General features: G+C 48.0%; 1 protein-coding gene across 3 annotated transcripts; it reads left to right on the forward strand.

Moving 5' to 3' along the window:
• Positions 1–1,291: 1,291 nt before the first annotated feature.
• tasp1 (taspase, threonine aspartase, 1) lies at positions 1,292–24,096 on the forward strand. Of its 3 annotated transcripts, XM_062464352.1 has the most exons (14): positions 2,808–2,982; positions 3,477–3,685; positions 3,881–3,948; positions 4,668–4,736; positions 4,892–5,012; positions 5,481–5,565; positions 5,652–5,731; positions 7,143–7,249; positions 10,205–10,324; positions 10,488–10,566; positions 15,850–15,960; positions 18,717–18,824; positions 20,816–20,889; positions 23,885–24,096. In XM_062464352.1, exons 2-14 carry the CDS (start codon positions 3,550–3,552, stop codon positions 23,975–23,977), a joined length of 1,251 nt encoding a protein of 416 aa, XP_062320336.1. In that variant the 5' UTR covers positions 2,808–2,982; positions 3,477–3,549; the 3' UTR covers positions 23,978–24,096. The 3 variants fall into 3 exon arrangements, with proteins under 3 accessions (XP_062320335.1, XP_062320334.1, XP_062320336.1); XM_062464351.1 differs by lacking the exons at positions 2,808–2,982; positions 20,816–20,889 and adding an exon at positions 1,292–1,395; XM_062464350.1 differs by lacking the exon at positions 20,816–20,889 and having other exon boundaries at positions 2,807–2,982.
• Positions 24,097–26,669: the final 2,573 nt, after the last annotated feature.

Below are 26,669 nucleotides of genomic sequence, written 5' to 3' on the forward strand. Positions count from 1 at the left end.
GTTTAGGACCATGTCAAAGACAAGACAAGAAAGTTGTCTTGTGGAGGTGCATGTCGTTTCTCTACAGCAGTGTTGCCACGTACGCGGTTTTCCCGCGGAATTGGGCTACTTTTGAAGTGTTGCTGCGGGTTGAATTTTTTGTCCGCTGGTTCGGGTAGACCTATTTTGCGTGCAAATTACATGAATATCTTTAAATAAAAATCCATATTTTAAAACAAAATAATTTATTTATACCCAAATCCTACCAAACTGACTCCAGATCAGCACGTACACACATGGACATGGGACACGCCCACACACGCACTGTGCATGTGCACACATGCCTAATGCTCTCAGTCTCCTGAGAAAACCACCTGAAAACTGCTTTTAATGCTGGCATACTAAACATTTGGTGTTACTTTGTAGATATTACAATACATTTGGCAATGATAGCAATGCTGTTGGACTTTAAAAGCAGTGTGTATGGTTTGGCAGGGGCATATTTTGAGTTCTGATATTGGGATGGTTTTATTGGCCATTGGGTTGGTTTTGGGCTGGTTTTGATTGGCCATTGGGCTGGTTTTGTCACACAGACCTGGCAACCCAGTCACAACGGACACGGTTTCCAGAGACCTTACGAAAAACTAAGCCCATTGGCTGTTCCCTTCGTTGACGCTCGAGCCCCAATCCTTCTTAATGGCCTCTGCCGACTTGAGCCAAAACAAACATTGCTATCCCACACATGTATGATTAAAGAATAATTAGTCGTTTTTTAGTCCACCCGTATAGACCTCTGTTTGTGATCATTCATTGTACAGTATAGTGGAAGATCAAAACTATAGCATGTTTTTCTCAAATCTAACCAAGGTCGTACCGTTTTGCAATGTAATAGGCCTATAGGCCTGTATCGTATGTATTTTTTCTGTTGAGTTGTTTTTGTGTAGGCCTATTATTATTACATTATTATCTGAAAATGTAAGGTCACTCACTGTCTGGGACTGTAGCCTAAGTTTCATCTCAAAAAGTTAACTTTAACAGACAAAAACTTTGGTAACTTTTTCACACACAAAAAGGTTTTTTGTGTTTTCGAAAAATATTTTTTGAAAATATTTTTTCAACCTGTTAACGTTATTTTCGGTACCGATATAAGAACAAATCTTTCGTTTATTGCTTTAACAGTTTAATCTGTCCCACCAATACTAACGCAGCAACAGAGCAAAGACAGGGACGACAGAGCTGACGAAATATTTCGCCAACTGTGGTTAGTTTAGTAGCTAGCAACAAGCGATCACACATCAGGATTTAGTCAACTCACCTGTAGACGCCGGCTGTTGTTAAGTACAGTAACTACTTCTGCTAACTACTGCTGCGGAGGATGCGTTTGCTAACCTGAACGATGGGTTCCGTTTTACAGAAGTAAGCCTAACCTTTCGCTAAAACTGACGAAAATACAGGGTGATGATATCACAGCCTGGAAAAAATAGCTAGCTAACGCTACATAAGTTTGTTTCACCCTCGCCGGTGTTATGTCTGGAGTTTCTGCATCTGTCTTTTTGGTGTTTAGCTACTAGTAGTTAGTTAACTATCTCCCGGAGCTAAGGAGCCATTCTGAACTGAAGTCATAAGTGTAGGTAAACGCGCGCAGGTTTGTGACGTTAGTGACGTTTGTGACTGTGGTAAGCTGGTTAGCTAGTCGTTAGCGGCTTTTTTCACCTCAAAAACTTACATTCTTCAAAAACCGTGTTACCGAACCTTCGCGGTATTAAAAGCAACGCATTCGGAATGCACGTTTTGTGAACAACTTCTAGTAGCTAAAAGTTGCGTTTTTTCTCTCAAACAAAAAGACGCTTTTTACGAAGAGTTTGGGTGATCTTCCCAAAATGACAATTAACGGTGTACATAAATATTTGAGCTATGCAAGTGGGCCGTGAAGTGGAAAAGGTTTGGAATGGCTGCTGTAGAAGTTAGTAGAGCTATCTGAGTTGAACCAACTGTTTTTTGCGGAAAAAGGTTTATTCTTTGAGTGGTAAAGAGCTAATGAAAACATTCTAACACTTGCCCTCTGCTCCACAGATCACTTTCTTATTAATGGGCCTGAACATGAAACACGTATTCACGTCTACACAATGGATAGTTCTTAATGTAGCCTACTTATTGAATTGAGGTTCGACTTTTTCCAGGTTTTGAGGGGTCGGAATGAGGTCTAAATTGTATTTATTTTCCAAGCCTATTATATTATGTACTCAACTGTAGGCCTACAGCAATGCTATCCTATTCAGTAAATATTAGTTATTTTTGCGCCTTATTTTGTCCTGCTGATTGTATAGCGCTTTGGCTTACACTGGTTGTTTGTAAATGTGGTTTAGAAATAACTTGGAACTGGCTCGATTCAGGGCTTACATAGGTGTTACCGCTGAAGGTTTTAACAACCTGCTGACAGATGAGTAAGATCAGCTACAAGACTCTCTTTGACTGCATATTGGTTGGAGTTATTAGATTAACAGCAAAGCAAATAATTTATTTGTGAGTTATTCAGTAGCTCGTAGTTCAGTTCATACAAATCGTTCGTTTAATTCTCACAAATGTGAACTAGAAAGGTAAGCGTAACTAATGACATCAATATATGCGAAAAGGTAGACGTGTACCTGTGTACTTTCTATTGAATATATTTGATTCTATCAAATTCCAAATCAGTGGCATGACTCGATAACTCAATAAATCAAACTAATATCTATGCTGCTTCATGTGCAACACGTGAACACGTGGGGCAATGTTTTTTGTTTTGAGCGTTCAAGTTTGAGTGGTTTCTCCACGTGCGTCTGAACCAGGAAGTGATTGCTGGTGGCCAGATATCATTAGCTAGCTTTAGCGGCACAGAAGCTACAAAGTCTTCATCCAGTGAGGTATTTTATGTAAATTCCCGGTAACAATTGACATACTTTCTTGAATATATTCCGTTTATGACAGTTCGTTAGCTAACGAGCTGACGAAGTTTATAATCACGTAAGTCTAGTTCGTGCTAATAAGTCTTAACATTATAGCTAGCTAGCATATAGTTGTCTGGCTATAAACTAGATGTCACACTTTACTCGTTGTCGCGAATGCATGAGACCAAATTCTAATTTGTGTGAATGCCACGACCGTTTAATTTGTATAGCATGTTTTTGTAGGTACATTTATGCAAATTATGTAATGCGTAAGTGTAGCTAGCTAACAAATGAGCTTGCTAACATTAGTTACTAGTAGGTCCAGTTTAGACACCCCAGATGTTTGTTTTAGCGAGCAGTAAGGCTTAACGATAACAGATTTGTAGACATATAGCTGAAGTTACCGAAGAAGTTAGTCGTGGTATGTCAACTCATTGATTGAGATACTTTGAAGTGTAGCCACTGTTATTTGTCAAACGGCAGAAAGCATGACCTAAATCCCTGACATAAGTTTTATTGAAAACGATATCAGTTGCATAGTCTTTTTCTCTTTCTCATTGCTTGAAACAGGTGTCAAGTCAGAATGTCATACTTTGAAGGAGCCGATGGGTCATGATGCACATACAGTTATTATGCACAGGGGATGGAGAATAAATTGAATTCAGCCGAGGAGCGGCAACCCGCCCCGACTCTGGCCAACTCATGGTCAACAAAACAGGATGCAGTCTCGAGCAAGAATGACAGGACGAAAGCCGTTGGTTTTGTACTGGTGCATGCAGGTGACGTTTTTTTTTCTGTCTGAATATACTTACATTTGTAATCTGCCATGATCTTTCTGTCAGCCTTTGGTCTGTACTTAATGTGAAATGTTAAGCATTTTAAAATCTAATTCTAATAAGAAATTGTGACTTGACTGCCATATTTTGTCTACTGTGTGAATCATTTGACCTACTTTTGATAACTTCTTCTTTCAGGGGCAGGATATCATTCGGAATCAAAAGCCAAGGAATACAAACATGTCTGCAAGAGAGCTTGCCAGAGGGTGAGTTAGCATTTTCACATGTCCTTTCTGGGGATTATTATACATCTATTCTATTATACATCCTTTATTGCGCCTGGCAATCAGCTTGGTCAACTGATGTATAGACAACTGTCTTCTGGTGCATTATCAAAAAAAACATTTTAGTGCTACTTGAGGTCAACGAATGAGGCCAGCATTATGTCCCAGGTAGTGTAGAACAATAGCTTATTGAGTTAAAGGGGATCTGATAGCGTGATCTTGATGAAGAGACGGCCTGAGATGAAGACCTCAGACAGTGGGTAGTGAGCGACCCAGCAGGATGAAAGGAGAGGTCAGGTCTTTGGAGAGGAGGCTGTGCGTGCCAGAGAATGTGAGTTATGTGTTGATAACACGCCACCACCACCCTTCAGCTGACCCCACAGCTCAGAGCCGCTACACGCCTCCATGTAATAAAGCTCCACGGTCTCTGCTTTCAAGTTTGTGGAACGATAAACCTTTTGGGCGGGGGGGGAGGGGGGGGGGTTGTTAAATAATCCATCATTTTCACGGGAAAGGTACTGACTTCTCAAATGCAAATCTTTTTGTTATCAGTTCTATGATCAAATGTGAAAAGTTTTAAAGCGCTTTGAATGCCGCTAAGGTAGAACAAAGCACTGTATAAATGCAGACCATTTACTATTTACTTATGTGACTGTTCTAGAACTGTGGTGTGACTGTGTCTTTGTGTCCCTGGTCTCCAGGCGGTGGACAGACTCAAGGCTGGGGCCCTGGCTGTGGAGGCTGTGGCTGCAGCCCTGGTGGAGCTCGAGGTTTGTTCCCCTTCAGCCAGGGAAACTAAAGGCTACTGGCTATGCTACGAGGCCCAGTTTCCCAGACATGGATTAAGCCTAGTTTTAGCTTTAAAAACCTTTTCAACAGAGACTGTACTGGTCTGCAGTCTCTGACACAGTCCTGTCATTCCCAGGACTCTCCCTTCACCAACGCTGGAATGGGCTCCAACCTAAACCTGAAGGGGGAAATCGAGTGCGACGCCAGCATCATGGATGGGAAATCATTACATTACGGAGCTGTAGGCGCCATTAGTGGTGGGTAACTTCTACTATGGCTTCAGTGTTGCTAGTATGTAAAATCTCTCTATAAGGTGGGGGGGATTCTGGTTTTCATTAGACCACCCAATTTGTACCTGGATTGTATCAACAGGACATGTTCTCCTCAATATTTATTAGACTTTTGTGTGTAGTGTCTCCAGCAAAAGCAGGTTTCTTGAATGTGCCTTTATGCTGTGCTATTAAGAGAAGCTTGGAGGTGAAAGTTGGCATTTCAGAATAGTTGAAAGGACAACAGATTGTTTTTGTTAGAGGGTATGATGTAACACTCAGCCATAAAATTGGTACATGACAAATGAAAGTTTGTTGGCCTGGATTTCCAAAGCCGTGTTGTGTTTCCAGCCCACATTTCTCCAAGTAATTTCTCTCTTTCTATTTTTCAGAGCCAGCAAACTTACTGAAGGTTTTATCTGTACAGGTCAAAAGCGTCTTGTTTTGTTTTCACAGGAATAAAAAACCCAGTATTGGTGGCTAACAGACTGCTGAGTGAAGCACAGAAAGGGAAGCTGTCTGCGGGTCGAATACCCCCCTGGTAAATATGTTTTCTATGACTCTTAATATCATATTATTTTAATGTCATATGAGCTGTATCACGTTTGTGTTGTTCTCCTGGCTCAGCTTCTTAGTAGGCCGAGGAGCGCATGACTGGGCGGTGGGTCATGGGATCCCACCATGCCCCTCAGACAAGATGGCCACCAGTAAGTATCAGTGATCACACACATTCTGACTTGATATAGACCTATTCTAGCACAATATAGACTTATTCTAGCGCAATATAGACCTATTATAACTTTATATAGACCTGTTCTAACTTGACATAGACCTATTATAACTTGATATAGACCTTTTGTAGCTTGACAGAGACATATTTTAACTTGATATAGACCTATTCTAGCGCAATATAAACCTATACTAACTTGATATACTTGTTTTAGCTTGATATAGACCTATACTAACTTGATATACTACCGTTTTCAAGCTAGAATAAGTCTATCAGTTGAGGGAACATGTTGATCTAATGGGGAATTAATGAACCATGACCTCCATAAGAAAAGAGTGGACTGAACTAGGTTTTGTTAGAAGTATTTATGCCTGCTATTTTAAAGGGTGCTTTCAAGCAAAACGTATGAAAGACATGCTCCTCCCACCCCTAATATTGATTCAATTGTTCACTTTTCTGGATTTAGATTTGATACAACCTCTCATCACACGCCTCATGTATTTTACACAACTTGGACCGTAAACTGAAAAGAGCTGGCACTCCCGTAGTTGTAGGACACAGCAGTGCTTGAAGAACTCAAGACAAAGACTTTACAAACAGCTGGAACCACTGATGATGTCTGGAGTGTCTTGTTTTTCTCCATCGTAGAGTGCGCGCTGGAAGGGCAGTGGTACCTCATGCGTCCCGTGAGCATGCTGTGGCACTAGCTGCTCTGTGTAACTTAAGTTACTTGATGTCTTGTAATTTCACGCCATCCCCTTTAAAGCACTGATGAACGATTCAGAAGCCATAAAGTCTGTTTTCTCATCTGGCTCTCTTGCCTTGGTCGCTCCTCAAGAGCCCTGGCTCCCATGCTATTTTAACTGGCCCTGATTGCATTCCATTGAATTTTCTAAATGTTCTAATTGCGCTGATTTGTACTAGCTGGACCTCTTTGATTAAAAGATTGGGCATGAGCTGAACAGAAAGGGTTCTATAAACAATGCCTCTAATAGCAGGCCTATCAAGCTTATTTTTCCTTGGCTCATAGTCACTGAACCGTAATCAAAAACCACTGGATCTTACTGTGTACTTACCGTTAGTAGATAGGGCGTAGCTCTATTGATAACAGCCATAACACAGACTGTTTTACATTGTCTTAAGACCGTAGCTGTCTGCCTAGCCTGTGAGTCTGTGTCTTCCCTAACACTGTCTACTATTTAGTCCAGAAGGAGGTCAGTCTGTTTGGCTGCAGGACAGAGGTGGTTCCTTGAGGGTTTGGGGTGGTTGTGGGCTGCCGATCTGCAGGCGTCTCTGAATCCCTGAGTTGAATTGCTTGTAAAAAGGTCTGCACAGATTAAATTTGATTGACTGATTGACCTGAGAGATCTTCTGTTGTGCCCTTGCAGAGTTCAGTTTATCAGCGTACAAGAGGAACAAACACAAGATGGAGCTTGCAGAGAAGATGGACTCTGGGTTCAACCAGACCAAGAGAAGACGACAATCAAGTGAAAACGTGAGTGGTTCCTCTACCGTTAGGAACTGAAGAACGCAGTGCTTGACTTTACATGGTTAGCTAGTCTAAAAATATTCTGAACGGGGGGAGGAGGGGGTATTGGGTAATTAGAAAAGTTTTGAGAGAAGAGAGTGGTTGGAACTGACAGATGTCGAGTATTTGAAGGGGTTAGGAAGAAAGCAGAGGAGTTGTTCTTGTTAATGTTTTTTTTTTTTTCATCGTTTTCATCCGCCGGTAGATTTAATTAGGCCTAAATGCAGTGCAGCAGAAGCATTTGTCTTGACATCATTATGCTTATGAAAAAAGGCCCAACATCTGCCTAGTCCTGTAATTCACTAGTGTTATGTGCCCCTGCAAGGAAACCACAGCATAATGACCTGGAGACAAGAGGGTGTGGACGCCTCAATTACTCACTATCAAAGAAAAACACATTTACATGAGCACACTCGCACACACTCTCACACTCACTCACACACACTCTCACACACACACACCCTCTCTCTCACACACACACACACACACACACACACACACACACACACACACACAGCTGGAGAGCAGGAGTGGTCACTTGATGGCATTCTTTGCTGTGTGTTGCCTCGTTGATCCCAGCCAATGAGGTAGCCGGTAACATCAAATCCAATTTGATCTGTAGAGCCCTTTTTACAAGCAGTGTCACAGAGGACTTCACATACGCCCATAGAACTGCACCTAAACCAACCTCCAACCCCTGTGAGAACCTTCACCCAGCGCTTTTAGCAAAAACAAACAGTTGAAGGATGCGTCTGTCATCGCTGTGGTGTTACATTTAGTCATTTAGTCATTAGTCAGTGTTGGGCCTCTGAGGAAGGAGATGGAAGGCGGGGAGAGGCTCTGAGAGTTTGGAACAGGGGCTGCACCTCGTGGGAATGCCCTGTGCCTGAGGCAGTTTTCTTGTGTTTTTAAACAGTCCTATTGTTTACCCAGGCTTATTTGATTAATCCTCGCCATTTCAAGCATATATTAATTTAATTGAAGAAACGATAGCAGCTTGGTCTGACTGTTTGTTTTTTGGGGGGCTAGTCAGCCTAATGTTCCTGTTGATTTATCTAGGCATCCGAGAGCTTGTTAATGAGGATTAAAAGGCATTTAATTGTTTTTCTTTTCCCTCATATGTCCCACCCAATGATTCATATTCTAGCCTGTTTAGCTGCCCTCAATCGCTGTAGTGGCTCTTTCCCAAGCCCAATTCTTGAGCCAGGATTCAAGAGCTTTGAGATACAAGTGTATTTATGTGAAGGTTTTTGATTTACATAGATGTTCTTGTCCCCAGACAAATGTCAAGCTTTTATAATACAAAGATGACTTCCAAATAGCTTCCATTTGAGAAATACTGCTTTGAATAGGGCCTCTATAACTGTCAGTCATGTGGTTTTCATGACAGATATTGATTGCAGCACGTCTGGTTTAGATTTTCATACGTTTTTTGTTTTTAAATTTATGCCTTTCAAAAATGGCTGATGTTTGCCAAACCATAAAAATGTTCTTGTTCATTTCTGTATGGTGGTTTGATGAAGGCACAAACACCTGCTCCATATGTGCAGATTAGGGATAGTCGCATAGCTGAATATAAAACTGTAGTGGATTCAAATACTGTGCTTTCAAATAAAACAGCATGTTGTCTCCCTAATGTGGAACGAAAGAGAGCGATTTAACACGTTCCCCTCCTGGAACGGCCTCATCTACTTGGCTCACTGGAGATGTTATTATAATGTGTTTATTTAGCAGGTGCTCTTCTCCAAAGTGACTCAGAGGGTAAATTTAACCTGCAACCTGAACCAGATCTGCAGTCTAAAACTCTAACCACTGAGCTGCACCCATCCCCACTCCAAGGTCAGACGACGGAGTGCGTTGAATGCTGATTGTGTATCAGAGGAACATCTGCACTAGTAGCCTACCCTCTAGAGGCCAATACATCAAGAAGCACAACCTCTCATCAAACAAACATGTCCAAAAGCAAATGAAAGAACCAATGAAAGGAAAAGACAAACAACATATTTCTATGATTAAATCTGCATGACACAAAGTGATTAAAATCTGTTCTGACGTGCTCTGGTTATTATTGAATATCAAAGAGTTTGTTTGACAAGACCTCCGGTAAAGTACTTCTGTCCTACACCACCTCTCACTGCCAAAGCACAACCTGAGTGCACCAAACAAAAGCAGCACTGTCGACCCCCAGAACCACACAATGAAGTCTTCTCCCCCGCCCCACGTGCCCCCCCCTCTCCGCGTGCCCCCCCTCTCCGCGTGCCCCCCCTCTCCGCGTGCCCCCCCTCTCCGCGTGCCCCCCCTCTCCGCGTGCCCCCCCTCTCCGCGTGCCCCCCCTCTCCGCGTGCCCCCCCCCTCTCCGCGTGCCCCCCCCCTCTCCGCGTGCCCCCCCGCTCTGCGTGCCCCCCCCTCTCCGCGTGCCCCCCCTCTCTGCGTGCCCCCCCCTCTCCGCGTGCCCCCCCTCTCCGCGTGCCCCCCCTCTCCGCGTGCCCCCCCCCCCTCTGCGTGCCCCCCCCTCTCTGCGTGCCCCCCCTCTCTGCGTGCCCCCCCTCTCCGCGTGCCCCCCCTCTCCGCGTGCCCCCCCTCTCCGCGTGCCCCCCCTCTCCGCGGGTCCCCTTCTCTGCGGGTCCCCCCTCTCCGCGTGCCCCCCCTCTCCGCGTGCCCCCCCCCTCTCCGCGTGCCCCCCCCCTCTCCGCGTGCCCCCCCCTCTCCGCGTGCCCCCCCTCTCTGCGTGCCCCCCCTCTCTGCGTGCCCCCCCTCTCCGCGTGCCCCCCCTCTCCGCGTGCCCCCCCTCTCTGCGTGCCCCCCCTCTCTGCGTGCCCCCCCTCTCCGCGTGCCCCCCCTCTCCGCGCGCCCCTGCTCTGCGTGCCCCCCCCCCCCCCCCGCGTGGGTTGAGGTCCCGGTGTTGATGTGTTGGTCCTGCAGGAGGAGGTGTCGGGCTGCCTGGACACGGTCGGGGCCATCGTCGTGGACCAGGAGGGAAACGTAGCGGCGGCTGTCTCCAGTGGCGGCCTGGCGATGAAGCACTCAGGCAGGGTCGGCCAGGTACCACCAGCGGCATACACACCTCCTCCCCTCCCACCAACACCACCAGCAGCATCATTCCTTCAATATGATGACAACCCTAGTAGCCCTCTACAGTCATGATATGGATGTTAAATACTGGACCTTTTTCTAACTCAAATATCTCTTTTCTCTCTCTCTCAAGGCTGCTCATTATGGATGTGGCTGCTGGGCTGAGAATGCCTGTAATGTCAATCCTTACTCTACAGCAGTGAGTACCTCAGGTATCAGAAATCACCCTCTTCTTGACTGACTGACTGTCTGCCTGAATGTGTCTGTGTTCTTCCTGGTTCAGCATCTTAACAAGTGTTTGAATGCCTCCCAGCCTCTCCCCCCCTCCCAGCCTCTCTCCTCTCTCCCCCCCTCCCAGCTTCTCTCCTCTCTCCCCCCTCCCAGCCTCCCCCTCCTCCCAGCCTCCCCCTCCTCCCAGCCTCCCCCCCTCCCAGCCTCTCTCCTCTCTCCCCCCTCCCAGCCTCTCTCTCTCCTCCCAGCCTCTCCCCCCCCTCCCAGCCTCTCCCCCTCCTCCCAGCCTCTCTCCTCCCCCCCCTCCCAGCCTCCCCCTCCTCCCAGCCTCCCCCTCCTCCCAGCCTCCCCCCCTCCCAGCCTCTCCCCCTCCTCCCAGCCTCCCCCTCCTCCCAGCCTCCCCCCCCCTCCCAGCCTCTCTCCTCTCTCCCCCCTCCCAGCCTCCCCCCCCTCCCAGCCTCTCTCCTCTCCCCCCTCCTCCCAGCCTCTCTCTCCCCTCCCAGCCTCTCTCCTCTCTCCCCTCCTCCCAGCCTCCCCCTCCTCCCAGCCTCTCTCTCCCCTCCCAGCCTCTCTCTCCCCTCCCAGCCTCTCTCTCCCCTCCCAGCCTCTCTCCTCTCTCTCCCCTCCCAGCCTCTCCCCCCTCCCAGCCTCTCTCTCCCCTCCCAGCCTCTCCCCTCTCCCCCCCAGTCTAAAACCAGCAAGGTGTACGTCTGGAGCAGGTTATCCAGATGATGACATGTACATCGTAGGCCCACTGTGACGCATCCTCACAACGCCTTCAACCACTGAGAAACAAGCCGGCTCTCCTCCACACAGCACCTCTGTTTTGTTAGTGTAGAGTTTCACTTTCATGTCGCTCTCATAAACGGAGATGGATGAGAGAGGGGGGGAGAGAGGGGAAAGAGAGAGGGGAGGAAGAGAGGGAGGAGAGAGAGAGAGAGAGAGGGGGGAAGGGGAGAGAGAGAGAGAGGACACTCACACTCATACAATACAGATTTGGCACTACTGCTTTCCTCAATGTCAGAACCTGTTTGTGTGAGGTTTAGCCATTGAGGGGCCATGCTTTAAGGGTCAGTGAGAGTTGCCAAACTCATTTTTGAAAGACAGGAGTTGAGTAGAGTTTGATATTATCATAACACCGTCTGTTGTTTTGTCCTCCGTTGCGTCTGGGTGAACTTCTTCCTTCGGTCCTGATTGTGATAGAATGTTGTGATTGGAGGAGATGGAGGGTACTGGTTCATATATGACAGGAAGACAGCTCACCAGCTGGACTGTGTTGACAGAGTCAGTAGGACTGTGGGAGAGAGCAGAGAAGCGCTCAACAGCAGCACCATTTAGTTGGAAATTGAATTCTTGGTCTGAAACGTGGAATCATGTGATGATGACTTCGTGCTCTGGGTCATTTTTTGGGGGAAGCACAACATCTGATAAATGTGAATATTTTCCCCTCTTGCTGAGGCCTTTGTGCAGATATCAGAATAGAATATCAACAATATGTGAAATGTCTGCACCCACATGGAAAGGGACATACTTTTGAAGCTAGATTCGATTTAGTGCTTTGCCTGCTTCTTGGCAAGACAATTCCCTAAGGCGCGGGGGTCTTTAGGTTTTAAACTAACGCAGTCTGTCGTATGAAGAAACCGTTTCCTTTGTAGGTCTTTTTAACGTATTCCTGCTACGTATGTGAGCATGCCTGGGTCTGCTCACAAGGAGAATGGAGCATCTGGCTCTAAAAGCTGCTGTGATGATGAAAGAGCACTGCTATTCATACACTGGACATCAACATTGTAGTTTGCGGCATAAAGGTCCGACAGACATGTAGGTTTTTGAATAGACTCTCGGCCTATATTGTCCTCCGGTCTTTAAAACTGGCAGACAGTGTTCTTCTTTCAGGTCCTAAGGACATTAACTCCTTTTGACGCGCATCTCCAGCAGAATGCATCTCAAGGAAGAGGAGCTGATGTGACCAGACAGGCTGGCGTTTGGGTCGTGTGCGTTTGGGCTGCGGAGATAACGGGCACTTTCTCAGCGCTGTAGCTTTAAGCTGATCTCTCTCCTCGTCACCACGGGCGCGGAGAGAAGGGTTCAGGTGCCAGGAAATGCAGTGAAAAAGGGCCGCCTATAATTTTATTAAAATAATTCTCGGGAGGAGGAAGTGACTAACAGCGAGACACCCTGTAAAACTGCTACTGACTTTGTGTGACGCCCACAAGGAACGGCTTATAACTGCCTTTTACTGTTCCTGTGCTTCTGCATGCTGTAGTCAGAGGCACACCTCTGTATCGTAGCATGCTGGACTGAGGGAGTATTCAGCGTAGGAGGTTGAAGACAACATTCTCCCAGACCTCCGGCCCTGCCTGGGCCCAAGCCCTCGGGCCCAAGCCCTCCGGCCCTGCCTGGGCCCAAGCCCTCCGGCCCTGCCTGGGCCCAAGCCCTCCGGCCCTGCCTGGGTCTCTGGCTTTCAGCTATCTGTCTCCGTAACCCCATCATCCAGAAGTCTAGGCCCGATTTAATCAGAAGTAGACTCCCAGGGCAGTGGTTATCCGCATCAAGGGGAGCGGGGTCCAAGTGCTGCCTGGCCAGGGACATGGGCAGGAAAGAGATCGGTCCTGAAGCCCACCTGAGCCCCAGACAGGGCCCCAAGCGGGTCCTTGTTGCTGTGAGGCATTCTTCCACCGTGCCCCGGCCCTGCGTTCATGGGGAACAGACGACAACACCCCCAGTTAAGCAGGCTGGTGGCCCTGAGCGCTCCGCTTCTGAAGAAGGGGTTAATGCCCCCTCTGGCGGGTCAGGGTCACGTCGTTAATGTGGCCCTGACCCGGTCCTGTGAAGAGGCTAGCCTACTTACGGCTGGTGCGCTCTGCAGCACACCAGACAGGCCCAGACAGAGCTGCTGCCACTGCTCCTGACAGCCCTGACAGTCCTGTCAGTCCTGCTCCTTGTGTTCCTTCACACCAGACACACCAGCCATTTCCCACTCCCTCGGTTTGAGTTGGTTAATTCTCGACTGAAGGCTTCGTTGTATTGTTTTAGGGGATCCACTCTTATCCCGGCCTTAGAACCAGTTATTCTCCCTCCATATGTTGTCGCCCTCCTCATCCTCCAATGGTGTGGGTATTCCTTTCATGTGAGTCAAAATTGAAAACGCTTTCCGTATGGGGATGGGGAAGGGAGAAATGTGTGTCCCAGCTCAACACCTGTTTTTAATTTCCCAAACTTGAAAGGCATTCCCATCAAAAGAAGCAAAAAAACAATCATTTTGGTTCTGACACTGGGAGTTTGGTCCTCTCTGTCTCTCTCTCTCTGTCTCCCTCTCTCTGTCTCTCTCTCTCCTATCCTCCCCAGTCACCCTGCGTTCTGTCTCCTCTCTGTCTTGCCCTCCTTCTTAACCTTTACGCACTGTGTTTCCTGTTGCCGTGGCTGTGGAGAGCTCAGAACAACCCCTCAGTGTTTCCTCTCTACGTGGCTGGCTGTCGCACACCATGTCTTAGTTTTTTTTATATTATTGACATTTCTCTCCTGTGGGCTTTTAGCTCTCACAGAAACACTCTCCTTGTTAAAGCTCCAGGCCCACTGGTGAGATACCCCTTCCCCCCGATGCATAGCAGTTTACTGTAAACAGAATACACAGGGTTAGGTAGCGGGCCAATCCACCATTTTGCTTCTTGTTAAAAAAGAACTTCAGATCACTTCAGGCGTTTTGTTGCCTCGGTAACCAACCTGCGTACGGTTCTGTTGTAGTTACCTGATATTTTATGGGGCCTTCATTTGTGTTTACAGAAACAACAAGGCTATTTTCTTTAGTCTTTACAGCTTTACTCTTGAGCGCTTGCCAAAAGTCCTTTGTTTTCACTTTCAGATTCTTTTTCCCTCCATTTCCAGAGCCTTAGCTAGCCAAGATTACACTAGAGGTCTTTAGACTCATACTTTCAACATTTCCAAATATTTGTTTCCTCTTAGAGGTGTTACATGTAACAGCTTGGCCAATGCCCTTTTTTTAAATCTGTATTTTTATGCATTATATATAACTTTTATAGATGTATTTAACATATATTTAGATACTCTCTGAGACCTGGGGCTCACCCAGACCAAATGATAACGGATAGAAAAACAAACTCCATCATACAATCTGGCAGAACTTAGAGGGCTATCCATCTCTGGATCTGTGTGGTGATTCACATCCACCTGCTCTGTTGTAGACAGGTGTGGAGGTGAGACAGGTGTGGAAGTGAGACAGGTCTGTAGTAGAGAGGAGGTGAGACGTGTGGAAGTTAAACAGGTGTGGGGGTTAGACAGGTCTGTTGTAGACAGGTGTGGAGGTGAGACAGGTCTGTAGTAGAGAGGAGGTGAGACAGGTGTGGAGGTGAGACAGGTCTGTAGTAGAGAGGAGGTGAGACAGGTCTGTAGTAGAGAAGAGGTGAGACAGGTGTGGAGGTGAGACAGGTCTGCAGTAGAGAGGAAGTGAGACAGGTCTGTAGTAGAGAGGATGTGAGACAGGTCTGTAGTAGAGAGGAGGTGAGACAGGTCTGTAGTAATAAGGAGGTGAGACAGGTGTGGAGGTGAGACAGGTCTGTAGTAGAGAGGAGGTGAGACAGGTCTGTAGTAGAGAGGTGAGACAGGTGTGGAGGTAAGAGGAGGTGAGACAGGTCTGTAGTAGAGAGGAAGTGAGACAGGTCTGTAGTAGAGAGGAGGTGAAACAGGTCTGTAGTAGAGAGGAGGTGAAACAGGTCTGTAGTAGAGAGGAGGTGAGACAGGTCTGTAGTAGAGAGGAGGTGAGACAGGTCTGTAGTAGAGAGGAGGTGAGACGGGTCTGTAGTAGAGAGGAGGTGAGACGGGTCTGTAGTAGAGAGGAGGTGAGACAGGTCTGTAGTAGAGAGGAGGTGAGACCTCTGGATGATCTGCGTTCTCTTTGATCTCTTTACGACTCTTGGCTCGTTGAAACAAATTGCTGTTGTTTTGGAGCAGAACTAGAGCGCTCGTCAGATGCAGTAGACCTGCCGAGCGTCAGAGTTGGAACAGAGGCCCTCACAGCAGCTGCTCACGGCCAGCTCTACTAACACATCTCACCGTCCTGACATCAGGCCTCTCTACGTGGGACTTGTGTACGTTGATGCCTGTGGATTTGTTTTCATTGAGGGGTTAGCATTCACACATATGCTGTGTGGTGAGGTGGGTGGCTTGTGTGCTCCAGACTGTGGGTGCGTCCTCTCACGTACGTGTGTATGTGCGTGTGTGTGTGTGCGTGTGTGTGTGTGCTCCTCCAGGTTGTGGGGAGCATCTGATCCGCACCATGCTGGCTCGGGAGTGTTCTTCTGCCATGCAGGCTGATGATGCCCACCAAGCACTGCTGGGGGCCATGCAGAACAAGTTCATCAGTGAGTGGAACTACCCTTCCTCCTCCCACTCCTCACCCTTCCTCCTCCCACTCCTCACCCTTCCTCCTCCCTCACCCTTCCTCCACCCTCACCCTTCCTCCTCCCTCACCCTTCCTTCTCCCTCACCCTTCCTCCTCCCACTCCTCACCCTTCCTCCTCCCTCACCCTTCCTCCTCCCTCACCCTTCCTTCTCCCTCACCCTTCCTCCTCCCTCTCTCACCCTTCCTCCTTCCTCCTCCCTCACCCTTCCTCCTCCCTCACCCTTCCTCCTCCCTCCCTCACCCTTCCTCCTCCCTCTCTCACACTTCCTCCTCCCTCTCTCACACTTCCTCCTCCCTCTCTCACCCTTCCTCCTCCATCTCTCACCCTCCTCACCCTTCCTCCTCCCTCCCTCATCCTCACCCTTCCTCCTCCCTCCCTCACCATCCTCACCCTTCCTCCTCCCTCCCTCACCCTTCCTCCTCCCTCGCTCACCATCCTCTCCCTTCCTCACCATCCTCACCCTTCCTCCTCCCTCCCTCATCATCCTCACCCTTCCTCCTCCCTCCCTCACCCTTCCTCCTCCCTCTCTCACCCTTCCTCCTCCCTCTCTCACCCTCCTCACCCTTCCTCCTCCCTCCCTCACCATCCTCACCCTTCCTCCTCCCTCGCTCACCATCCTCACCCTTCCTCCTCCCTTCCTCACCATCCTCACCCTTCCTCCTCCCTCCCTCATCATCCTCACCCTTCCTCCTCCCTCGCTCACCATCCTCACCCTTCCTCCTCCCTCCCTCATCATCCTCACCCTTCCTCCTCCCTCCCTCACCATCCTCAACCTTCCTCCTCCCTCCCTCATCATCCTCACCCTTCCTCCTCTCTCCCTCACCCTCCTCCCACTCCTCACCTACCCTCTTCACCCTGTGTTCCTTCTCCTCCCTCCCCCCCTCCCTCACCCACGTCCCTCACCATCAAATCAGATACTGTCAGCCAAGCATCTGTTTACTATGGAGGATATTCCACTGCAAAACTGAAGCAAAATACAACATTTGCAAACAACTGGCAACACGGGGATCAAACTGGGGATCAAAGCAGACAGCTTGTGATTTACGGGTCCATTACATGTGCTCCAACAAGGTCCGCAAATGTTCCACAGATCCATATTTGACAGCTGGTGTCATTTTCAGGCGACATGAATATATTGTTGACATTTTATTTGAAGATGTTTTTTAGTCAGATTTTTCAGAAGTGGTCAGTGTTTAGTAACACTTGGCTCCTTTTCTGGGACCATGAGCACGACCTGGGGCTGAGCGGAGGGAGGGAGGGAGGGAGGGAGGGAGGGAGGGAGAGGAGGAGGAGGGGAGAGAGAGGAGGGGAGAGAGAGGAGGGGAGGGAAGAGAGAGGAGGGAAGAGAGAGGAGGGGAGGGAAGAGAGAGGAGGGAAGAGAGAGGAGGGGAGGGAAGAGAGGAGCGGAGCAGAGAGAGAGAGGAGGGAGAACTGGATTGGATGTGGAAACATGGACAGTTTGTCCCACTTCAGAAGTCAAGTCACCATTGGCTGGCTCTGACACAGACATGCAGCACAGGTCGTTTAGAAGAGATTGAGCGAGTCTTTTACAAGACAATTATTGTTAATCTTCTAAATCATGCACCATTATATTACACAAAGCTCAATAAATCCTGCTTCATCGAGGAGGGATGATGGCTCTGTCTCTGATGTGGACGACTCCCACTTCAGTTACATGATACATTTAAATTGAGTTGTCTAAATATAACCGCCTATGTTTTTTGATTTAGCAATGCTATCATTTTGATTTCAATGGCTTTCTGTTAAATTGCCTTTTGTCAAACGATGAGGACATGAACAGGGTCTGAGAAAGTATCTATTTTTATAGAAAAGGTGACACAAACTCAAACCACACAAATAGAAACTTTTTATATATGTTTTTTTGTCAGTTTTAGATTTTATTGAAGATAAATATACAAATTCCAAACAAAGTGAACATCTTTGATCTTGCGGCATGTTTACAAAGTTCAAATTTAGTATGGAATAGTTAACTAAACGGAAATTTAAGAGCCTCTCAAAATGCGGCACAAATTCCAAGGTTTTCTGTGAAGGCAGGCCAAGCTATAGTCCAAACTTTTATGGAGTGTCAGACAAAGGGGGCATTTCTACAGAAAACTGACATACAACTCAGAAAACAAACTATTGCGTGCAAAAGCAACAATAACAGGTTTATGAAATGGTCAGATTCCTTGCAATATTTTATGTTTCTAACTGGAGTGTATAGCGCTAGAGTTAGTCCTTAGCCCATGTCAAAGACACAAACTTATACCCCAGTCCATTCCATTTAGATATGTCTGTTATTACGCCTGCTTTGTTCCCATTGAATGTGCAATATCTCCTCTTACCAGGAGCAGAAAGCCCTACACAAACTGGTCATTCACTGTGAAGATCCCTTAACCTGTAATGAAGCCGGATGTTTTGGTGTAAGCGAAGCCTCCTGCAGTGGGACTGTACACTGTGTGAAGAACAGTAATTACATCACCTATCATTAGCCTATTATGTGCTAAAATGAACCCATTGTAGACGTGGACCAGACGTTTTTCAAGTCTGCTCAATAAAACAATGGTCTTAGACAGAGTAATTGCTAGCAGTTGCTTGGTTTGGCCCAGCTAAGCAGAGCACTTGAAGCGTTCAGAAGCGATATGCAGGGCTGTAGACACTGACCCAGGACCGGATCAGTGGATGTGTGTTCATGGTTCCACTCGTGTCCCCAGGCTCTCCATTCCTGGCCAACGAGGACTGTGTCCTGGGCGGGGTCATCGTGCTCAGGGGCTGCAGATGCGTGGAAGCCCAGCCGTCTCAGGACATCCAGGCCATTCTGGGTAAGAACCCTCGCTCTCCTAACCCCCACATCCAGGCCATACTGGGTAAGAACCCTCGCTCTCCTAGCCCAGAACACACCCCCTCCTTCCAAACAGGCCCTGGAGAACAAGCGGTGGGGTATTTCTGTCATCAGATATGTGGGGGGAGGGGGGAGGGAGGGATGGGGCTGTGGCGAGCCAGGCGGGTGGTCTGTGTCTAAACCACCACAATCAGACTCCGGTTTCACACCCCTGGTCTCTGGTTCAAACAGAGACCTCCCACCAATGAATCGACCACTAATCCTCAGATAAGAAGAGCCCTGCCTCCACTCCCACCCCTAGCCTACCCAACAGGCAGGTAGCTCTCTAGGAACAGGGTTGGGGTCCCCTGCTGTAGATGGTCACTTTGAAGGGAAGCTTTGAAACGCTCTTCAGCTGCCCCAGACTCTCCCCTCCGAAAACGACTTGCCTGAACACTTCCTCTGCTCTCATGATACATTTACATTACATTTATGCCCCAAACCTTGCGGGTAGCCAAAACATGAAACATACATTGTGAAAACCAAATAAGTCCCAAAGGGAAGAACCATAAGAGCATGTAGTTAAACAAGTCACAATTAAACAACATGAACCTCAAAAGTGCAAGAGTGTACCTGTGGAGAAAAGCAAGCAACAAAAATATATTTCACAGCGAGTACAATAGTTTTAAGTCGGTTACAACTAACCAACAAGAGCAACAAGTCTCTCAATAAGAGTCATTGTGATCCTGGAGGAAACATCAGGTCCAGCAAATCATTCCTAAGTAGCGTTGTACTCCTGGAACAAGTGCGTCTTAAGCCTATTCGTCAAGGTGGAGAGACAGTCAGTGTCTCTGATGGAGGTGGTTCCACCATTGGGGGGCCAGACAGTAGAAGAGCTCATGTTGACAGATGATCTCCCGCCAACGTGTGTAGGTGTGTGTAGGTGTGTGTAGGTGTGCACTGACCAAACATCCCAGCTGCCTCATTGTCACTGGAAGTGAGTGGTGAACACACTAACGATAGTCCACAGCCGCTGTGAAAACAATGATGCTGTTGTGTAACTGGCAGGGGGTGATCGAGCGAGACTGGGCCCACTGTTTCTCTGTCCTAAGAAGACATCTTCATTTAGGATTTACAGCACATGGATGGTCCTCTGCCAACGATGCTCACTTCATCATCCTGTTTGATGACATTTCCTAAAATACCACACAAACATTCTGCACCTTTACAACACAGGGCTGGTCTGGAGCTGGTTGTGACACGGGGTGAGTCCCGTGTCCACCAGGGAGAACAGAGCCGGTGTTCAGCTGGACAGGGTGCGCAGCCTTGATTTCAGAGATGAACCCGTCCCTCCGTGTCTCGTAACCACATCTTTGTGTCGCTGTAATTGCATTTCACTTCCAGCCCTCAGCCCTCCTTCACAATAACACTGCAACTGTATGTCATATATTTTCATGATGTTTTGTGGGTGGGTTTAGTTTGGCACATTTGTGCGGGCAATGCCAGCTGTCAAATAACCACGTTATTCTCCTGGGTTGGATATAAACTTTATTGTGTGTGTAACTGTACAGCATGTGAGACAGTGGACTAAACCCCACCCAGATGATCTTCCCACGCCCTGCTCTCTCTCCTCACTCGGCTGTTTATCTTTCCTCTTTATTCATCTCTCCTTTACTGACCTCTCCCATCCCTCCCGCCCTCCCTCTCTCCCTCACTCTCCCCCTCCCTCCCTCTCTCTCTTGTCTCTCCCTCTCTCTCTTGTCTCTCCCCCTCCCTCTCTCTCTTGTCTCTCCCCCTCCCTCTCTCCCTCACTCCCCCCCTCTCTCCCCCTCCCTCTCTCTTTCCCTCCCTCTCTCTCTTGTCTCTCCCTCTCTCTCTTGTCTCTCCCCCTCCCTCACTCTCCCCCTCCCTCTCTCTCCCTCCCTCTCTCTCTTGTCTCTCCCTCTCTCTCTTGTCTCTCTCCCTCCCTTCCTCTCTCCTCTGTCTCCCCAGTGGAGTTCCTGTGGAGCCACACAACAGAGAGCATGTGTGTGGGGTACATGTCTGCCCAGGATGGGAAGGCCAAGGTAAGGCTCCCACAACACTGCTCTACTGGACCTAAACACTTGATTGATTTACTCACGTTCAGTGGAAAAGGGAGTCTTTCTGTGTTTTACTGTAGGTGTACAGTTTGGGAGGTAGCAGGCTGTGTAGTAGAACACAGAACGGTTTATAGAAAATGACAGACAGATGACTTAGTTCCCATTGTTACGAACTGTTAAAATTATTCCCTCAAATTACAAGTTTGACATGTAACTGAATGTAAAAGAAGTTAAATATAATAGAATTTTAAGTCCTTGTGGCAAAATTATTCAAAACATGTTTTCATAATTTATGAGTAGTATTTTTGTTTGTTTTCATGACTTATGGTTTTATTCCGAACTAGCTGCAGGCCTGCCTCAAGTTGTTATACATCCAGTATTTGTCTGTTTATTTGAAAAATATAAACTAAAGAACGAATGCGTATTCAGGAAGAATCTGTCTGGTTTTCTTCTAGAGGCAGGTTCTTGAAAACTGCAGAGCTGCAAAATGGAGTGGAAATGTGATTGCATGAAGCATCATTGAACCACAGCCAGACCCCTGCCTTCTGTTTGAATATACCTCCTGAGAAAATTGCTAAATTTTCATGGCAAAAGAAAAGCTGTGGTCTAATCAGCTGGTTGTCAGGACATGTAACTAACACTGGAGAGGGCGGTGCAGGGTGTCCTCAGTGGAGCAGCTCTGGAAGAGGGGGGTGCAGGGTGTCCTCAGTGGAGCAGCTCTGGAAGAGGGGGGTGCAGGGTGTCCTCAGTGGAGCAGCTCTGGAAGAGGGGGGTGCAGGGTGTCTGAAGTGACGGTGTGTTAATCTCTGCTCTGCTCGCAGCGTGCACACCGTGCCTTGCCCGCTGTTTTGCTGATGTAGCTGATGTGTCCTCATGTGAGAGGGCACTGTTGTAGGGCTCCGGGTCCGATTTCAAAGTGGCCCTCTCTTGCTCTCTCCCTCTCTCCCCCTCTCCCTCTCCCCCTCTCTCCTTCCCTCCCCCTCTCTCTCCTTCCCTCTCCCCCTCTCTCTCCTTCCCTCTCCCCCTCTCTCCCTCTCTTCCCCTCTCTCTCCCCCCCTCTCTCCCTCTCTCCCCCTCCCCCTCTCCCTCTCTCCCCCTCCCCCTCTCCCCCTCCCCCTCTCCCTCTCTCCCTCTCTCCCCCTCCCTCTCTCCCCCTATCTCCCTCTCTCCCCCCCTCCTTCTTTCTCCCTCTCTCTCCTCCCCTCCCTCTCTCTCCCCCTGTCCTCATGGTCTTACCTGTGTCTGTACAGGGTTCAATGCAGTCCCACAGCGTGTGGGATATCAGTATCTGTGGATATGCTAAATGCGGTCTGTGTGTTGGTGGTGGAATGTGAGCACGTAAGCTCTCTCTTGACACCTGTGCCAGCATAACGCCGTGTTCAGAACTCACTGCTGATCTAGGGATATATGATGTGCCAAATATGTGCTTTAACACAGTACCACTTTGTAGGTTCTTTTTTTCTTCTTGAGGAACAAACATCTTGAAAAACTAAATTAAATGTTGCCTCAGTTTCACTCAGTTTGACCCCAGGCCAGACTTTTAAATTAAAGTCAAACGTATTTGGTCTTGCCAGAGTCTTTTAGATGTAGATATTTACTGTTGCTTGAAACTCGCCAGTTAAGTATGGCTTGCCTGTGTTTAGTCTCCTGCATTCAGCTCCAGTACACAGTGATGCATCCCTGTAAACAGGGATGTGAGGTCATCACAGGGATGTGAGGTCATCACAGGGATGTGAGGTCATCAGTTATGTCTGACCAGTAGAGACGAGAACCGCCCATGTGTCCCAGTGAAAGACTGTCAGAGAGGTCACTGTAGTCCAGAGAGCCAGAGACCAGGACCAGAGACCAGGACCAGAGACCTCTTGGTCTGCAATGCTCTAACCATTGAGCTCTTCCCTCCCTGCGGGTCTCTGGTGTAGGGGATGGATGCGTAGGGGATGGATGCGTAGGGGATGGATGTGAAGCGTCTGTGTACCCGTGGAGCAGAGTGGTTCTGTGGGGGTCCTGTCTGGCTGGTTGTGTTCTGTGGGGGTCCTGTCTGGCTGGTTGTGTTCTGTGGGGGTCCTGTCTGGCTGGTTGTGTTCTGTGGGGGTCCTGTCTGGCTGGTTGTGTTCTGTGGGGGTCCTGTCTGGCTGGTTGTGTTCTGTGGGGGTCCTGTCTGGCTGGTTGTGTTCTGTGGGGGTCCTGTCTGGCTGGTTGTGTTCTGTGGGGGTCCTGTCTGGCTGGTTGTGTTCTGTGGGGGTCCTGTCTGGCTGGTTGTGTCCCCCCCCTACCTCTCTGACCAGATTCACCACTTTAAACTGAGTGTCTTGGACAGAGGAAAGAGCTGAGTTTGGGTAAACAGTCTGCTCTGTCTGAGGACAATGAGCGTCTTTCTTTGTGACGCGTTTTGTTTTTCCATCTCACGCCGAGAACAAATGACTGTATGATTGTTCTGAACGTCAAAACCACAACATAAAATTAGCATTGCCAGTGTGCTATATATACACACACTCGCCGCCTTTGTGGTGTTAATGTTGGGGTCTTTCAGCTCTTAAACACATCATATCACTAAAGCATGGTGTTTTTCACAGACAAACAAGAACCATTTCCAAGCTCTATTTGGAGTTTTATTGTGTGGTCACTTCCAGCGTGCTTGTCAACAGGCCGTCCTTTATGCGCAGTCTTCCTGTGGTCATGGAGTTGCAGTGGTTAGCAGGGTATTGACTCAGTGTACAATAGTCTCTGTTATAGCGCTCTCTTAGTAGTTTGGATGTCAGTTTCGGTTCATTTAGCTTTGGATAGACCGACGCACATTAACGGGTAACTGAGCGGTACATTTTTTTAAGCAAAGAATGATGAACTAACTAACTATCCTCCTCCCCCTTTCCCTAACCCTCTCTTCCCCTGGACCCCCCCCCCCCCCAGATCCCTCCTTATCTTTCATTCCTCCCCTGTTCTTATATTTTATACATATTCATTGGTCTCTTTCTCCCCCCAGACCCACATCTCCCGCCTCCCTCCTGGTGCTGTGGCAGGCCAGTCCCTGGCCATCGAGGGGGGGGTGTGTCGCCTGGTGAGCACAGCGGACTGAGCATCCTGGCCTGTGGGCCGCCTTCAGCAATACTTCAACCCCAAACCTCTACCACCCAGCCCAGTCCCAACCACCCAGGTAGTAATAAGCTTAGCTGTTTTAACAGGTGAGGGAGGGAGGGAGGGAGGGAGGGAGGGAGGGAGGGAGGGAGGGATAGGAGACACAGGGGAGGGGAAAAGAGTATTGGCTTCAGCTTACTGCACTACTACAGATCTTCCCTCTGCCCTAGTCTCCTTCAGCATGTACTGTACTGTATTCACCTGTTTCCTCCTGCCCCAGCTACACTCGCTCTCCAGTCTCACCTGGACTAGACTTGACATGACAGCTTCTTTTCTTTTCCGATTGTTTTTGCTGTCGTCGTGGCACCGTCCTGCCTGATGTAAATAACCTACGACCCAGGAACACAGGGTGGATATCAGTTTATATAGTTATGTTTCTTGTTTAACCCCTTGGTAGCAACTTCAAACTTAAGTACCTTAAATGCAAAAAACAAAAAAACACATATTTTGTGTCACTTTACAACATTTTCAAGGGTTTCTGAAATGCACATTAGAAAACGCAGAGTAGAGGAAAGAGGATGTATCAAATAAGTAGGAATACATTCTGCTAGTTGACTGTGAGAGTTGAAGGGTATGTATTGAAGACCTGTTTAAACAGGGGCTTGTGCACTTTCCAGCAGGCTGTGAACTGCCTCAGGTCATGCATCCTTGGTTCATCACCCAACCAGACTGTTAGTCACCCTTGGATAGAGTGCTATATATTTGTATTGTCACATTGACAGAGGCCTGTATTTTGTTGTTAGAGAGAAATGAGAATTGATACAAAATGATGTATGCATTTGTAATCCCCCATGAAATGGTGGTGCTTATTGAAGTACTGTATTTGGAACAAAGGGTCTAATGGATACTTTTCTTGGATTGTACTTTTTTTTTTTCATGTGCTGTCTTGCTGAACTACTTGTAACAAAAAAAAAAATATTACGATATGATTCAATGTTAACAATATATGCAGCTTATTGTATCTTTACTTGAAACTACTTCATGAAAAATGTCACAAGCTATTATTGTTATTCAAAGGATAGTGTGTACTAAGCTCTCTGCATCGCTTAAGAAGCGAATATAAACAGACTGTTGCTTCTGCTGTGGTGTGTGTTATTCCTGTTTACAAATATGCTCAGTTCCTGGTAAATAACCCAACTGCCTCCACTCTCCTGCATTGTCCTGCTCTCATTTAAAAAGCAAAATATGCTCTATTTAGAGAGCGTCGTTGGGTTTCTAGGCCCAGCAGGCGGCATAATGTAGGTCTCTCTTAGCTGCACATATCATATAATCTTTACTGTGGGCTGCCCAAGATTTATAGTCTAGAAATAAATTATACACTTGACAATAACCCCAAAGTTAAAAAAGAGAGCAATGCCAAAAGAGGTTGAAGTGAACAGACAAATGATTCAGTTGGATGTTGAATGACGGATAATTGTTGAGTTGGCAATAAGTTCGGCTCCCACGGTTTTGTTGTTTGGTTGTCACTGACAACCGGAAGGCTTGTTCTTGTGCAAGTTCTCTGATGCCTCACGTGCCCTTGGGGAAGAAGGCCTACTTTTCACAGAGGAGTATTTCCAGGATGTATTGAGCTCCTGTTAGCCCTTCCATCTGCATCTCTGCTCTCTGATCAGGTTGGTTCTCTCAGAATGTGTTTCATCATCTCCTCCAGTGACAGTACATGAAGGCTGTTTCCCTGACAGAGTAACACATCCTCCGTCTAAATCGCTGGCTGGCTGGACGCCAGGCCTAACAACTACCCCATGACGAGGTTTGCCATATTGCCTCGCATCAAGGTCCTCGTTACTTAGATCGGCAGTATTCGCCCGGCTGCTTTGAATCAAGGTCAATTGTTGGTGATCTTGTCAAGCCGCCATGGCATACCTGCAGCAGTGTCCTGCTCCATGGGATTGCTTTCAGGCTAACGGACCACGTCAAAACTGATACCCAGAGGAGTGCAGCCGGTTATTTTTAACAATTGCTTCAGTTTCCTCCAAGGCCTCCGCTCCCCAGCTGGAACAGGGCCACGCCCGTGTCATGGCGGGAGGAGGAACCGAGATGTTTCGGAGAATGAATATCTTGTGTCTTCCGGAGAGGAGTTGCGTCCCAGCCAGGGCATCGTGACCAGCAGCGTGTCTTTCGGGTGGCAGACATTTTTGTCACCATCTCTTGACGTTGTGTGTGTGTGCGCATGCGCGTGTGTGTTGGGGAGAGGGAGTAGGGTGAATTTAAACATGCTTTTGTCCCCCTGCTTCCTGGCAGCTCTCAGGTCCGTCTGAAGGTGACCTGGTTTTGCTCAGTCAGCAGCACCTTCATGTTGATTATGTGTGTTATTACAGAGTACCCCCAGCCCCTGTCATCAGAGGTAATCTGGTGATGGGAGAGCACAGTAGCCCCCCCCGCTCTGGCTCTCCTCAGCTTTGAAAGGGGATCCAGAGGCTGTGTCTCCAGCTACTCAAGGTGGATCCAATGCCCCTCGCTCAGCAAGACTCCCAAATACAAAACAGACGTTGCAGCGAGTCGAGATGAAAGGCAACAGCCGTTTCTGCTGTCCTCACGAGCCGGTCTGCTGTCCTCACGAGCCGGTCTGCTGTCGGGGAAATCACAGCCACGATGCTACGCCTAAAAAAAGTTTTGAAAGGTTTGGGGAAAAT

This window comes from Osmerus eperlanus, chromosome 6, assembly GCF_963692335.1.
Source record: "Osmerus eperlanus chromosome 6, fOsmEpe2.1, whole genome shotgun sequence".
NCBI lineage: Eukaryota > Metazoa > Chordata > Actinopteri > Osmeriformes > Osmeridae > Osmerus > Osmerus eperlanus.

Coding starts and splice junctions, on each gene's coding strand:
- tasp1 (XM_062464351.1), top strand. CDS start 3,550: ATGGAGAATAAATTGAATTCAGCCGAGGAGCGGCAACCCGCCCCGACT. Junction 7,250..10,204: donor GACGACAATCAAGTGAAAAC/GTGAGTGGTTCC, acceptor TTGGTCCTGCAG/GAGGAGGTGTCGGGCTGCCT. Junction 18,825..23,884: donor GGACATCCAGGCCATTCTGG/GTAAGAACCCTC, acceptor TTCTCCCCCCAG/ACCCACATCTCCCGCCTCCC.